The sequence below is a fragment of the Anser anser genome (genome assembly GCF_964211835.1).
Source record: "Anser anser genome assembly, chromosome: 4".
Lineage (NCBI taxonomy): Eukaryota > Metazoa > Chordata > Aves > Anseriformes > Anatidae > Anser > Anser anser.
Window position 1 is genome coordinate 71,583,035 of NC_139724.1, and position 16,988 is coordinate 71,600,022.

The 16,988-nt window shown below is 37.6% G+C and overlaps 1 protein-coding gene across 7 annotated transcripts in view; it reads right to left on the bottom strand.

Moving 5' to 3' along the window:
* MAEA (macrophage erythroblast attacher, E3 ubiquitin ligase) overlaps positions 1-16,988 on the bottom strand; it is a 50,410-nt gene that overhangs the window by 2,449 nt on the left and 30,973 nt on the right. For 3 of the 7 annotated variants that reach the window (XM_083836283.1, XM_083836287.1, XM_083836286.1), the window contains exons 4-8: positions 13,687-13,809; positions 12,804-12,917; positions 10,744-10,820; positions 4,265-4,373; positions 39-172 (exon numbers count right to left, since the gene is read on the bottom strand). In XM_083836283.1, coding sequence (XP_083692409.1) covers positions 39-172; positions 4,265-4,373; positions 10,744-10,820; positions 12,804-12,917; positions 13,687-13,809 — 557 coding nt within the window. The remainder of the gene's footprint in view (positions 1-38; positions 173-4,264; positions 4,374-10,743; positions 10,821-12,803; positions 12,918-13,686; positions 13,810-16,988) is intronic. The other 4 variants (XM_083836284.1, XM_083836288.1, XM_083836289.1 and 1 more) reach the window with 2 other exon arrangements.

Sequence of the window (16,988 nt, forward strand, 5' to 3'; positions counted from 1 at the left end):
TTTCTGTGCTTGCCGGCAGTATGTGCATTAAAGGATACGGTGTTTTTATAGCTGAAAGGCCTGCCTGGAGTGTTATAGTAAAAACAGAATTGTTTCCCAGCTGATGTAGTCTGTAGTTATCATATCTAAACTGCTGGATCAGCATTCTCCATCGAGCAGGGTCCAAGAGATCCTGTTAAAAATACACCACAGCTATAAGTTGTTTTTAATCTAGTTGTCCTGAAAGGGGTAAATTGTACAGAACTCACTAGACTGAATCCATTACGAACTAAAAGTATACACGTTAATGCACAGCATGAGGGTACTTGTTTAGAAAGGACCTTTTAACACTAACTTTTAGAAATTTAAATCGATTATTACATAAAATAGATGACTGATATTCCACCTCCAAACTTACTTTTCATATTTGTGCACATGAGCTTCTAATGCCATCAGATCTTAGCTCAAAGAAAATGCTTTAGCTTTTACAGCAAACACAACTATGTTTAAATTAAATGATTCTGCGATAAGCGTTCTGTACCTATGCTCTTTGCTCTATCAAAAGCGATCTAATTGCAGATTTAAGTGTTATATCCACCCTCCCCCACTTCCCCATCTATCCAGTGCTCTAATTAAGGTACGTAAATCCTGGTAAGGCTTTTCTTTTTTCCTTTCTAGAATGCCAGTCTGCTCATGAAGCAACATTAGCATGCGGATGTTTGTTCTACAGCCTCTGCACCAACATCATACTGGGCAAACATCTGTTGAATAATTAGAAGCTTTCTTATTTTTTTACCTCAACTCAGGCTAATTCTACTGATACCTCCTAGTGATGTACTATATATATATATATATACGCACATATACACACACACATATATATATTTACAGAACTTCATATCACTTCTGAGGGGAAGAAGGGTTTTAAATCAAAGAGCTGGCACAACTCCAGGTTAGAGGATGCTATGCATTTAAGGACAGAATTAATACATATTGTAATGCTGAGAATTACCCTAAAGAACGGGGAATGGTAGTTAATGTAGCTTATATTTAAAAAAAAAAAAAACAAACCAAAAACAAACAAAAAAACTAAGCCCACAGAGTCATGTAGGAAGTGCAGACTGAAGATATATTTGTGATATTTCCTACATACAGGTAAAGACCTTCTCCTTTCCTCCTTCATATCCATAACCTGCAGTTTTTGTTATGAGAAATGGCAGTGCTGACCACTCTTAGAAATAAGCTCAATATTATCAACTGCACATTCTACACTTGGAGGCAGCTAGAAGAAACAGTATTTTTAGTTTATTAAGCATGTTTTTAAAGAAAGTTATTTGAAGACTTGATGACAGACAACACACAGAGAGAGCAGCAGCGAATTCAAAACACGTTATACCAAAAGTCACTAGGCAGTGACATCACTGTGATGCAGACATCAGTCTTCACGCTTCACTCTGTACCACCTCAGCCCTCTCTACCTCTCCTTAGTTTGCTGCTCATGCAAGAAAAGAGACTGAAGAAGGATGGACTCCAGCACCACCTTCTCTTGTAACCTGTACTCTTGAATTCCCCCACCCTAGAAAGATCAGACTGGCATGAAATTATATATATATATATATATATAATATATATATAAATAAAAAGGTATTTTATGAATAAGTCTTTCATTGTTATTTTAAAGTTACATGTTAAAAGAACTACATTTGAAAGAAACTTAGGAAATATGTTGCAGAACTGCAAAAGGCCAGCTTTTAGGGAAGTGCTAGAGTGGACTTGGAATGACCTAAGCACAGAAATTTCTCCATCCCTTCTGTAACTAACAACAGAGCTACCTGAATAGTGTGGAGAACTGGTTTACATATAACTTTTAAGTGTTAATACAGAATGAAATTGTGTCTCCATGAACAGAGGCAAAATGACTATTGGACTGGAGACAGGATCTGAAAAGTTGACATTTTTGGGGTTTTATTTTTATCTAAAGATGTTCCCAGTTTAAAAAAAGGTAGAGAACAGATGCAGCTCAAACCAGTCCTGGTTTGTTTTTCTGACGAGCATTTGGAGAGTGGAACTACACCGAAGATGCAAAACCACCAGGAATACTAGATGAGAGATAAAAGGAAAATGTCTCTCAGAAACAGTTGGACCAACTGTGGGTCTACAGTGAAAAAAGAAAAACAGCACAAAGGAAGAGGTGACATGACACGAGCAAGCAGCAGAAGAACATTCAGATGTAAATGCATGGGGAAGGAAAGAATCCTGTAGAATCTGTAAGGAAATATTTGCCTGGCTTTAAATGCTCCAAATCTACAAGTAAAACTGAGGCTGAGAACTCATACAGATGTAGGCAAGAGTTAAGGCAAGAAATGTGTATGCACTTAGTAAAGCAAGAAGCATTATTTCTGCCACCAGACTGCATAACTGTTTGCTCTATCAAATGCCCCATCTAGGACCGGAATGTTCCCAGAGTTCTAGCTTTTGTTCTGACCTTAAGGCAATTTCTGAGAAGAGTCTAAATTAGATCCCTAATTAAGAGCAAAAGTACCACAAATGATCAAGAAAATCCTATGACTGAGAGCGTAGGTGATCGGACACAAAAGCAGTCACTAAATGCCCAGATGGAATAATTCTAGCCAGAGCCACACAAGCGTGTTCACAAAATATCAAAAGAAACTAGCTTGTTTTTCCACAACACTAAAATGTCCATCTTTCTACAAGTTTTCCTCAAGTACTAAAAGACAGGACAACAAGCTGGAGAAAGTTCATTTAATTGGTTGTAAAGAACCTTCTTCCCCTGGGTTAACAAAAATCAATTCGTTAGAGATGTCTTTTCATTGATTTAAAAGTAATTCTACTTAAAGCTATTTTAAGGAGCCATTTACGCACACAACTCGCAGTCAACATCCTAAAAGTATCTCCAAACAAGCTTAGACTGATTCTGTTTTATCTAGGTAATTATTAGAGGACCAAAACCATAACTTACATGAACTAGAATTTTTACATCAGATTCATAAAGAATAGTAGGAAATTTGTTCCAAAAGGATGGCTGTATGTGAAACAATACTAGCTTTTTTTGTTGCTCTCTCTCACTGAAACACTCCATCTGAAATCCTCTATTCTGCTTCAAGTGCTGGTTATTTCCTGCCTATTTCTTTAACTAGCAAAGCAATAAAAGCTGCCTTACATCCAGTCTTTTACATCATCTATGTTCTTTTATCAGGACGAGGGGGAATGGGCTAAAGTTGCGCCAGGGGAGGTTTAGGTTGGATATTAGGAAGAACTTCTTTACCGAAAGGGTTGTTAGGCATTGGAATGGGCTGCCCGGGGAAGTGGTTGAGTCACCACCCCTGGAGGTCTTTAAAAGACGTTTAGACGTAGAGCTTAGTGATATGGTTTAGTGGAGGACTTGTTAGTGTTAGGTCAGAGGTTGGACTGGGTGATCGTGGAGGTCTCTTCCAACCTAGACAATTCGGTGATTCTGTGATCATACGTAGAATACAAAATACCAGGATCCTTCTGGGACTCCAGGATTAGCAAAGAAATTGACCTTAATTCTGTTTGTTTTTAAACCATTGATTTCAGCATCAATTGTTTAAAAAACACGTTTATATTGACATTGCCACATATTGGCATGGCACTTCACAGGATTCTTGTCTTGCATTGCCAGCTCTACTCTTGCCTACCTTCTGCCTCCAATACAACATTAAAAGAAATTGAAGAGAATTAGCACGATCACAGAATAAACTTGCTATCTGTAAGAACAGTAACTGCCTATGAATTTCATTTAATTCAAATTCAGATGTAGTTATTACCACTAATACCTATATTAATTTGTATAACTCAAATAAATGAACCCCTTTAAGCATTAGAAACACTCTTTTCAGATCATCCAAATGATCCTTCTTCATCCCAACCACAAGAACATTAATTTGAGTTCAGTAAAGAACTACTGCTAGTATATTAAGGCTACAGCCTAGTATCTTTTTTCCTTTTACTTCCCCATCTTCTGTCTCTTGCTGTAGATTTGCATGTCATGTTTCCGGTCCCCAGTCTTTAGTGCTGAGATTGTGTTATTATTAAGATCCAACTGCAACTATACAAGTACTATCTGTATTAATATAAAGGCAAGCATTGGTATTAAAATTAAGGACTATAAAGACAGATTTTAAAAAGACGAACTAAAAAAACTATTTTATCTACAGATTATCACTGCATTCTCCTGTGAGGAAAGAATTACAAGTATGTTTTATTATTCCGCTCTATCAGTGAATTTCAAGCATAATATTACCTTATAGGGGGAGATATGAGTGTCTGAAGGAAAGGCCAACATTCCCATCACTTGTCGAACCTCATCCAGCTGGCTTCCCTCAGCCTGACTGAAATGCTTCCTTGCATGTCTGAAATACAGAATTTAGACCTTTTAGATACGTTTGCTTCTAAATCAAGTAAATTAATATAGTTAAGTTAGAGTTCAGAGAAAAACTCTAGATTCTACTCCCAATACACAAAATCAAAAACGCGGTGCACTTAAGGGCTTTAAAAATGTCCTACAAATGGGAATGCAAGAATGACTTTAAACATAAGCAATTTTGTACTGTAATTTTTTTAGAAACCAGAACTTTCTCCTGTAGCACGAAGTCTAACCTCACCTACACCCAGAATGACGTGTCCGTGACCATTAGAAGAAATGTCTCCATTTATACAAGCTCAATGCATCACACTCCTTTTGCAAACACTTGCGAAAAGGAATGTGGTCTGATAACCAGGTATTACAAACCAGTAAAAATTTTAAACACTTCTGATTTTATCTTGTTTATACTGACATTTGGGAGAATGCTTGCTTTTGAGTAAGTGATTTTTTGGTACAGGCTAGAAGGCAGCGTCACTTTCTGTACAGACCACTAGAAATTGTAGGGTAATGCAACAAAATAAGCTTCTTAGTAGCAGCTTCTTACTTTTTGCCTGGGAAATGCAAGCGTAACCTATAATCAGTGTGAACTTGTTCTTAAGAGATTCACAAGACTGAAAACTTGGATATTTGAAGGAAGTGACAGAATTACTATCAATATCTTTCAAGCAAAAAAATTCAGGTATTCCACAACACTAATACCAAGAAACTAGAGAATTATCAGATAAGGCTGACTACTCTAAATGCTGTATGGTAACTTCCTTATGAAGTCTTTTTAACATCGTCAACTTTCAAGTTGGAGTTTAAGTCCGCGGGAGAACCCTCCAGCCTTTAAACTGGATGATTAGTTCAGCTTTTCTGCCAAAAGCCTGTTTTCAGTGCTGCGCAGACGTTGCATAGTAGCCTGAGTACAGAATCAGCTCTGTATTGAATTTCTGGCATTGCCTAAGTGCAGAAAAGTCTTCTCTGTGCTGTATTTCTCCCTAGTTTGTATTACAGGGAAGCCACAAAGTCATCTCTGAAGCACTCTGGTGAGTGTTTGTTCCTTCTAAACTTGTTAAAAAATCTTTTAAGATCTTTTAGAAAAGTACAAATTGTTTTAGAAGCATATGGTGTTCCTTAATTGTCCAATTCATGGGCTGAGTTTAAAAAAAGAAAGATCTAGATAGAACTTAAAGAGCTGTCTTCCACTCGCTGTGACTGGGTCACCAATACCACGAGAACAGGCTCTTCAGCAGTGTTTCAGAGCTCCTACTTCCTCTCCCACCCAAGGCAGGAAGCAGGGGAAGTTATGCAGGACAGACTGTTTCCACTCAGCTTCCTATTCTGGGTGAGCAATTCAGGAATGTAAATATTGCTCCCCAGGTGATTACTGGTATGAGAGCAGAAGTACAAAATCCGTGGCTTGAGAGCAGAGCCGAGGCAGGGTGAACACGCTGGAAGAGAGCTAAAGTGTTTGTGCAGCCCTGCAGATGAAAGCGAGAGCCATTTGAAGAAAGCTCAGGGAAAGCAAGAATTCAGCCCTACCAGCTGAACTGAATTTTTGTGTGCACACTCACGAGGGAGAAGAAAAGTCATCTTAAAATGATCACCGTGCACTTGTGTTCCGTGATGTTAAACAGAAGCGGTACTTTGGCTTCGCACCATCCTTGTTAGCACTGCGGTCCTCCTCCCTGTCAGGCCTCGACAATTTGCTCTCACATCCCCCTTTTCCAGGAGGACTCTGAGCTGCAACACGCAAATACTGGCCACACAACGCACGTGTTCAAGAAGGGCTAGAATAAATATTTTGCTGCGTGTATAAAAAACCCCACTACATGGGTGCTAGCCTTTCAAGTGAGAAGTGCTCAGCAACCCAACACTTCAATCGTTTGAAAAATACTGAACAAATTGCGGTGTGGAGGCCTTCTGGGGTTCAGCCAGAAGGAATTAGGTTTTCTAAAGTGACCTTCTGTTAGTTTTCACCTCCTGACTTTCCCTCCTGTCTCTGCCCCTTAAGAAAACAAGGAAGTCTTCCCATAAGGCTTGAGATGCTGATGTCTGGACTGACTTTATCCTCTGACTGCCAGCAAACAGAAGTACAAGTGAAGTAAGATAGCCTTTAGAAAGAGAAGCAAGTTTGATAATTCACAACATTTTTTTTTTTAAAAACATTGGGAAGCAAGAAGCAGTACTATGAGTACTTGTGACTGCAGAATGTTTAAATAACGCCTTATTTGCTCTCGTGCCATTCTTTACCCCTTCCCTTTTCATTCTGCTGTTCTTCTTTTCTCTATCCTTATCCAAATGTTATGCTCTTGGACATGTATATGAACCTCAGAATACTTATTTACAATGATTTTAGCACCACTAGCACATATTAGTCAGTATAGCTACAGCAGTGGGCTACTTTTTTTTTTTTTTAATGATTATCAGTGGACCATCTTTGAAACCACTAACTGAATTCTTGTGACAGATCAAAGTAATAGGCAGGAAGTTTTTTCCTTTCCTCAAATCCCAGAGCGATTCTGTAAACTCTACAGAGACAAAGTCGTCTTCTGTTTGTTTGAAATTGCAACGCCTCCTTGGGCTGGAGAAACAGCTAATGGTGTACTTGACAAATCCAAAAAGGAAAGGGTATTTATGAAGACTAAGACTTATAGTCTGTCTTGTAAGTGTACAGTGATTTTTAAAAAGCTTTTAAGCTATGGAATGTGTGAGCATCTCTAGACGCCTGAATACTTGAATTAAAGTATTTATCAGGAAGAATCAATAACTGAACACAAACATAGGGTGTTTTCAAGGAAGGACTTGTTCTTTCTGCTCAGTCTTTTTGACCCACGCCTGAACGCCCATATCTCAGAGACCATCGTGACTACTAGCAAAATTTATAATCAAAGCACTCAAAAGTATTTTTTAATTGGTAATTATTTTTATGCAACTGTTCAAACCCCATCCCCTCTCCCTTCAAGGAGATGGAGATGAAGGAACAAACTGTGTATATACACTCTTGCAGGAGGTAAGTAGACTGAAATTTAATAGACTGTGGCTGTTTTCTCCTTCTCTGTACATCACCAGCTTTTTTTTCTTATTATTATTACTACTTTTCTCCTTTATGTCCTAAGAAAAAGAGTGCAGGATGTTTTGTTAAGCCTTGGCTAAGAATGTGCATCTCTAGCCTCCCATGAAAGCAAAGTAGCAGAATGCTCTCAGATTTTCCCAGCTGAGGTTAGTGACAGCCCTGAAAGCGTGCAATCAGCATCATCAGCCATCCGCTGCTACCGCAATATGTACGAGCTTTCCAAAAACTTGGAGAGACCGTAGGAGTTAAAGGCTGATCATACGAGGCTACAAAAAACTTTGTGATGTACTTAAGCAGAAGTGATTTACTCTTTGTATTAAAGTAGTAGTTTTTGTACATTCGCAAAACAAACTCTCTCAAGACCACTCTGCTAAGCTACCTTAGAGCAAGGTCGGTTTGTACATATATTCTAAAAAGCTACAGAAATTCAAACACTTATTATATAAAACATATATTTTTAAGGCTCACATCCATTTTATCCTAAAAGCAGGATGCCACTTCAGAGGTTCTCAGCAGGCAGTAAGCAAAGCTTTCAAACTTATTTAAACACCAGCTGCGTTTCAACAAAATGTCAGCTCTCCCGAGTTCCACTCATACAGGAAACTACTTGGTAAACAGCCTCTTTCTCTGCTTTCTAATGGATGCCTGACCTATTTATTGCACCTCGGACACAATACTGAAAGAATCCCGCTGCAGGCACTTAACAGAAGCAGGCTAATAAAAACACCAGTTGCAACAGTTTGCTATAAGCAGCAAGATTTATGCTACCCCTTTCTAAAATATATATTGCCTTACTCGTTAGGCGTTTATTTTGAAACAAAGTAGAACGTAATGGCAAAAGCTAACGTTTTTTAGCCATGTTCTTTAAAAGGACAGCATTGAGAAGCTGAACTCAAAGTACAAAATTATCAAAACTTATCCTGTTAAAGAGTGAACTGAGAAGGCCTTCAGCAGCTCCTTTTACATTTATGAGAAGTTAAAAAGTTAAAGCAGCATTATTACCACTGGTAAGTTATAACTGCCAAGTATAAAATATACGGGGACCCTGAATTTCAATAGATGTGTGGAATATGTGTGCCTTATCCCTACTGACACAATATATGGAGATTTATTTGCAATGTAGGTAGGACCTGTAGGTTTTAAATCTCAGGAGGACCTAGATATGTTTTAATAGACATTTGGAAAGAAAGCCCCAAAGGTAAAGAGGAGGAGCCATAAAACAATAAAAGCCTATGCTAGTACAAATTATCCCATGTCAAGAGCACTGGGTCCTAAAATGCTGAGGGTGACAACTAGCAAATTTTTACTATTTCTATAAGGAAAAAGAAACAGAAGGAAACAAATTTTCAGTAAACATATAATACGGAATGACCTTAATTCTTTGTCCTAATTCTCAGCCCATCTCCTTATTTCAGCTCTGGTTTCCAAGCCACATAAGGAAGTTGCAGCTCAAAGAAAACAGTTTTTAGAGCATGGACTATTTATTGTTAAGATGCATGACTGCACATTTGGCAAAGAGGCAAAAAGAGGGTAAAGCTAAAGACACAGAGGCACAGTATTCACTGGATAAAGAGCACAATAGGCTTCAGAAAACAGACCAAGCAGTTGAGTCTCTCACCCTTTTCATCTGTACCTGACTTAATTCCTTAGGATCGAGAGCTCTACCAAAGGGTATGCGCACACCTCTAAGTGACAGCACGTAGGTCCTCCCCTCCAAATTATTAACATGCTAAAATTAGCTGCAGTTTTATCAGATTGCACATTTGGGTGAGACCAAAACAATGATCGTTTAGGTGCAAGTAGGGCAAAGTAGTAATGATGTGAGGTAGCTGAAAGCAAACACGAGGTATGAACAAAATTAGAAGTAACAATCCGTAATAACCCCTTAAAAATAAAAGGCAAGTCATTTTGGTGTAGGTGTTAGCATTAGACTGACCTCTCAAAGTTGTACTGCGTTTTCCTTTTTTCATTTTTAAACTAAGATTCTCTCACCCATTTTATTAAAACAAAGTCATCTGGTTCACCGTGCAGGGGAATTTCTCCATCTAAAGCAGACAACTGAGCTAGAACGCTTTCAGTCTATGGTTATGTTATGATACTTGATACGTTTCCTATAGCTCTGCACTCTTCTGACCAAAAAGGAGCTTTTCCACAAAATACAAGCCTCCTGCCGGCTTCCATTTCTAGCACAGCTTTACAGGCAGTAAGATTTGCAAATCCCTTAACATCAAACTTCATGGAAATGTTCAGGTACAACAGTGTTATCATCCTGATGCATTAAAGCATCAAGTCTGGCCATTAAAACTTGTCATTTCACCCTAGGTTTAAAAGTTCTTATAAACCAGAACCTGCTGTGACTTCCTTTTCCCCCTTTGTCTGTGTCTAAGCTCCAGTAGCTCTGCCACCTGCATCATATTTTATGGTGCTGGCAAGATCACTGCTTTTAAGAATTATCAACACATTTTATAGTCCCACTACCAAACTTTCACTCATTTCAGCAGAACTGGTTTCCTGCGTTATCCTGGGGTGTTAGTGGTCCTGATTTTTAGGGTTTAGCAATAACTTAAAAGCATAAATTGCCTTATGTGCTGAAATTGCCAGGAAGATCATCTTAATGGTTGAAGTCAGATTGTGATTACGTATAACTAGTTCTCTGACTCATTCACATCACCTTGGGCAGTGTTGTTGTCTTGTTCTCAAAGTCCTAACACTGAATAAGTTCAAAAGAGCTAAAAAAGGATATTGAGTTTGTTCCTTTATTCGGGACTAAGGGAAGGGAGTGGGAGAGGATAACATAGCTTGTTATCCTCACATAACAGTACAGAGTTGTATGAAACGTTAAGTATGAGATAGGCATGTCATTAACCTTTTAGTATTTTTATGATAAAATTTTATGATAAAATTTTAGTATTTTTATGATAAAATTGCAATGAATTCCTATAAGAAGCTAGCTGTACCTCTTGAAAATGAGTTTAAGGTAAATATGTTCATTACACATCACCAGCATACACAGTTGTTTTATAAACAGATAGCTTCCTAGCCCTTGATTGAGGAGTAAAAAAGATGCAGAGTTTAAATGACAACAGTAAGTTGTTAAAAAGGTACGGTGTCATTCCACCTTCAAAAAATTCAACCCCAACTTAAATGCAAAACCTGATCACAACAGTGCTAGCAAGACCTTTTGCAGCAATGGGGCTTCTGGGTATTGCAGTAATAATCACATGTTACTAATGAAATATTATACCATCTTATACCATCTTATTAAGAAATTTGTTTGGTAAGCATCCTAATTTCATACCTCACAGCATCCAGTCTCTTGTTCTGTCGAATGAGTTCAATGAACTCCTGAATCCTTAGGCTGAACTCCAGACAACTCTGAGATTAAAGACAAGACAGGGTCTTAGACGGTGCCACAACTGCACTGCACAGTATGTTAAATACTATGTGTGCACAACAAAGTGTTAATAACATGCAACCTTTTTTCCTTGCTTTTAGGCATTCATGAAATAGTTGAAATGCTGATTTGTGGACAAGACATCAGCACAGAATTCCCTAAAAGCAAACAAAACTCCTCCTGCCTCCTTCAAAATTTCAGTACTTAGCAGGGATAAACTTCTTCCTAATGATTGAAACCATCATTATCTGGGATGCAAGTGAGAATAACAGGCGGCTAGTTTCTTAGTGCTATCTTACAGTCTAAAGTAGCAGACTGAACAGAAGTCTGGGGCTATGTGATAATTTAAACAAGAGAGGTCTGCCCAGAAGACTGTAACGAAGAAACAAGTCTTTGAACCCCTTCTACTAATAAAAAGCAGCACGGAGTTTAGCTTACTGCGATCATCTCTCCCCCTCCCTTTCTTCAAACTTCTATCCTGCTGCTGCTGTCAAACATCTAAAAGCCATGCTGAAGACAAATTTCAAACAAGAAAACCAAGTGCCATTTACCTGTTTTGGGACAAGGGTAAAATTTGAAGCCTAATGAAGTTGACCGTGTCCCTTTAAATCAAATTCCATCACCAGTTCACAAAATCTATAAAAAACTTTGAATATATGGAATTAAACAGATTCTCCCCACCCGCCCCCCTTAAAAGAACAAGTCACTATGCTTCTTTATAGGGACACAGCCAACTGTTTTATTACCTTAAGAACACAACCAAAACCTAAAGTCCTTTGAATCTTGAAAAGTAACTTTACTCCTTGAGTTACCGTGCCCCATTTGCCAAGTGTATTTTCTCTTCCCCCATGCTTGTAATGAATAGTTGCCTTCTGTTTATTGTCCATCAGCACAATAATATCAAAATTCCTCAGTGACTTCATGAGGAATTTGAGCAACTCCAAATTTGTATCAGCTAACTGCCTGGGGTGACTAAGGCACATATTTCAGTGATTTGTTTTAAGATCAGAAACGTAGCCATTTGAATGTAAGTGATGCATTCTGTTACTCGTTAAAATATAGTTGTTTAAGGAACAGAAGAATTATTTTCCATTTACACATTTTTCTCTACTTGTATGTACATTTAGCAAAGAATAAAAATTTCTTCTCTACTTTACTTGGAATTTTCAAACAGAATTACATTAAAATTCCCTTTTGTTGAGATCCACACAAAAGCCTCATTTAGAATTTTAGCTAAGTTTGTTTCTATTAATAAAATTAATCAAACTTTCAAATGGTTTTAATACCAAATCCTACGGCTTAGTATTTCCCTTAATTATTTCAGCAGCAAAAAACCTACAGCCCAAGAAACAATCTTCAGTCTTTTTTTGTTTGTTTTTAATAAATCTTCAAGTAAGCCACAAGTCAATGGCTCTATCAGTTCTGTAGACAAGTGTAACTGAAAGAAAAGAGTCCTGAACAGTCAGATGATGCACGTATTTCAGCTTTTCATACCTTCAAACAATTCCACAGAAGCTATTCACAAGAGTTCAGATGGCTCACATCTGTAAAGACTACAGAACTACATGCTTTCCCAGGCCAACATCGTTTGATTTTTTGATTTTGCTCACTTTTAGATGGTGGCTTGGGTTTTAGAACATTAACACTGACGAGTAGCTAAGCAACCAGAAACAGAAGAAATGTCTGTGTTTCAGAAAGAAGCATAGGGACTTCTTTTCTTCCAACTCTGATCTTTCACAGCCTTAGATTTTTAAATATCTAAGAGTAGGGCTTGCAGAAATATATATTCTTTTTTTTTTTTCCAAGACGAGGGATGGGGAAGATTTTTCCTTCCTTGTTTGTTGAAGATTGGTGATGAAAAAATACGACATTCAGATTTTTATTTCTTATATTGCTTAGCATATTAAGATTATAATTTATTTTTTTTCCCCCAGCAGCATAATTATGCAATAGTGTTTACATACCAATTCTGGTTTTCCTTTAATGGTTTCCATAACAAGTTCATCACTTTCTTTAGAGTAATCACTGGCCGTTTTCCTTTCGTGTCCCATCTTCAGTTCATTCTCATTTTGGCACCCCTGAGTGACACAGAACGTCACTCTTTGCTTACCTTTAACTGCACTTAAACATTTTTGGTTAAAGAAAGCACTTAGTTTTAAAAAAAGACATCTCTGAAGGAGGCAGGGGTTTTGGTTAATATAGTTATAAAACAGATTTCTGCAAGCCCCATAAACGATTACAGGATATTGTAAAATGCAGAATTTAAGGGATAAGGAAATTTAAACCTGCTGCAGGGATGAATATACAGCACGTTCAGGTCACAGTATTCAACGGCAGACAACATAGTACACTTATTCCTTTATTAGACTTCTATTTTTCAAGAAACTTCAATTTCTTACAGGTTATTTCTTTACTCAAGGTGTTGTGTGTGGGTTTTTTTTTTTTTTTTTTGATGTATACACTTCAAAAATACTAACACAAATCTGTATTAGATTTCTTTCAGTGATAAGCTTCAGGACATATGTTTACCGATTCATCTCACTCTTAAAATACCTTCATATATAAACTAGGAATTGTATTCTCAGCAGGATGCAAGAAGAGCTATACACACAGGCTCACATGCATCAAGACACTAAGCACATTTGCTTTCAGGTTTGGCATTCAAGTGAGCTAGTTTAGCGCCAGTAACCTACACCTTAAAAGATGGATTTTGTACTTACTGTCCTTACTTTTATACAAGGCCTCATTCAAGACCTATAATTTAAACCAAATTGACCGCATCAAATATCCAAGTAGTTTAGAAAACCACTACTTAAGCAAAACATTAACAACACTACATTTTCATACCTTCATTTTCCTGAGCCTGGATTTGTTATCGTGACACCAAGCCAAGCAAGTCATAGTCTCTTGTCTTTCCAATGACTCTTCCACTTCTTTAGCAGTCAAAAACATCTCAATATTTACTAAGTCCTTCAAAAGCAAAGCAAAAGGAAAGTAGGGCTTGTTAAACTGTACTGATACTTTACACAGCAGTCCATGCAACAGAACCAAAAGACAGAGATACAAAAGACATTGTTCTAGAGACCTCTTTTCTAGGACAATACTTCCCTAAAAAAGTACAGATCTCCCAGGTTATCAAATATTTTTTCCCATATATTTTTTCTTTAAAAAAAACATAGATGTTTCCAAATAATGTGAACGAGAGCCATTCTGAATTGGCACCGCCAGAAGTTATTTCCGAGCTGCACAAACACATCATGCTGTGACAGTTCATACTTTGCTGCAGAAAATACACTGTGGGATACCATAATTCAATACACAAACAGTAATCCAGTACTAAAATATTTGATTAGCACACACTTCAATTTTGAATAAGTTCATTTTTATGTAGACTTCACAGCAAAGTTCTGAAAATTATACAACTGAAATGTTAAGTGACAAACATTGTAGGAGTTGCAGTGAACTAAACCACTCAAATAGGTGGCATTTTCAGCTGTTAGGACAGCTGAAAATACTTAGTCTAAGACCTTCCCATGACAAAGATAAAGAAACAGAAGCAGCAGCAAACTTACCACATTCCCATTTTGCTTTTCATTAGCCAATTTTCCCCTTTAAATAACCCCTATTATTAGGAAAACACACCACATTGCACTAGGTTTGTCAGAATGCTTATTTAGAGAAGTGTAGACATGCTCCATGTATTTCTAAATCACAACATAAGTGGTTAAAAATAAACTTTTCTTAAGGTTTTTCTCTCACATGACTTTAAAAAACAAAATATTAAGGGTATCTTACATGCAACTACATTTTACAAAATATATGATGACAGCACTATATCATCAGAAGAATAAAGGGTATCACACAGCTCTAGTGCTATCAGATCCAGGTATGTCAGACTGAAGTCAGACCCCAACTAGTTGCAAGTTTACAGAATTAAATTAAAATTAGACAAATACTGAACCTCCTACCCCCTTAACTTTTTTTTTTTTTTTTAAATCAATGCCTTCTCAAATCAACTGGAAGAATGGCAGTTGACTCCATAAAAAAATATAATTTTGCTTTTTGATAGTTCGAAGCACTTCCAATTATATTCTCAGGTTAAAAAAGTGCATTGTTCCCGTGCCTGATAATATGACCACCTAAAAACCTCTTGCCCATGTAACTCATCTGTGTAAGTAATTTGATATATGATGCCACCACATTCATTATCTTGTCTACATATTTTTCCATACAGCTCTGAATGGAAAGACAACTCAAGTTAAAAATAACATCTTCATACACCTCCCCACACTTATTTGTGCTATATGCATCCCCTTAATGAGCAGCATTGGATTTTACACTAAAACAAAAACATTTTCATCTACTTTTTTTTTTTTTTTTTAAAAAAAAAGATCTGGATATGCTATGCAGATGATAAATCACTGGTTTGTTAATAAATCACTGATCTGTTAGCCTTTCGTAGCTTAAGCTTCATCAAAAAAAAAAGTTTTATTTTTTTAAGAAGCATATGGGCAGCATTTTAGGTCAATGAGCTAGTGAGAGAATCCCAACTGAATGCATTTATCCATGAGGTGTTAGTATGGCAATCCTCAGCTATGAGACGAAAAGACTGTAGTTGCTGCTGAGGCAGAAAAAAAAATCCCTTGTAAGCAAGAAGAATTCCTGCATTCCTTTTGCAAATTCAAAATAAAAAGGTTCTATTTGGTACAGAAATGCTAATTAGACTTGTGTTTGCCAAAAGAAGTCAAAGCTTGGCAGTCATCTCCATTAAATAGACAGTATGTATCCAGAAAACAGAGGAGAACATTTTTAATTAAAAGATTTCCTTTCAGAACTACAATCACATTTGAATTGCACCAATAAACAGATTTTTCTTCTCTGCTGACTAAATAGAAAGTTAGGGAACAATCTCAAAAAGGCATTAAGAAGTCCATCTGTAGGGAAAGAAACAGCTCATGCAGCTGAAAACAAGTAGTTAAGCCTTAATCATGCAGATTGATAGAAGGAAATACTAAGATACAATCGCGCAATAAACCTTCGGAAAAACCTGCACATGCTCTTGTGACCTGTGTTTTTGGGTTTTGCTTTCTTTCGTTATTTCTAATCTGATCACAATTCCCTGTTTTGGTTGTGCCTACTCTTCATGCTTCCCCACAGTGTATTTCATTAGCTAGGACTAAGGAAATGGAAGGAATGAGTATCAAGAGCATTTGACTTCATTAGAAACAGCACAGCTCTTCCACGCCGGTCAGTACCACACTCTTTGGAGAACTCCTTGCGTCCCACATCGCGTACAGGTGAGTACATCTACCCATCATCCTGTGCTCTGCTCCATTTACATACATATAGCTTTTGAAACATCACTGCTTTTTTAAGTTGCAAGTGCCTACAGGGAGGGAGGCTACCAGCCCTATGATGCTGCACAGAACTCCAATAATTAAGGTATAAAACACTCTGAAGAACGAGGAGTCCTTTACTCTGATTATTACTACCTATACCCCTGGCCAACATAAAAGCTACAGCCCTACATTGCATTTCTATTTTCTTTTCCTTTGTAAGAACATCCCAAGCATGTATGTGCACGTCCCCTCCTTGGAGCACATCTTGGGCTCCGATCACCGCAAGCAGGAGATGATCTGGGTTCAGCTCGGAGCTTCTCACTCCTCGTTTCTCTGCTGAGCAGTGCCCTACTTTCAGGAGACTCCAACACCTGCCCTGTCCGGAGGGACAGGCTGCAGCAAACACTCGTTAGTTACTGGATATCAAACGGCCACCACTGGAAGCATCTACTGAAGCTTTTTCTCCACGGAGGGGGTGTTTAGAATTAAGCTCACATCAGCTGGAGGACAAACCTGCAGGAAGCCAGGCTCCACAAGTTCAAGAAGTCATTGAGTAACTGCCTTGGGATGGAAAATAATCACCAATTTCAACACCAGTTTCAGGCATCAGAACTAAGTGGAACATGAAAGCGGGCTCAGTTTCATGAATTCACATGGCTGTACTAGAAAAAAGTGATTCACAAAAATACAGTGAACGGTATATGAAGAATAACAGATGTGAAGTGAAACGGTGCGTACAAAAGGTAGTAGGATAATTTGTTTTTAACCGGTGGCTATTTTCACTTCACATAAATTTGAAATTAAAAACAG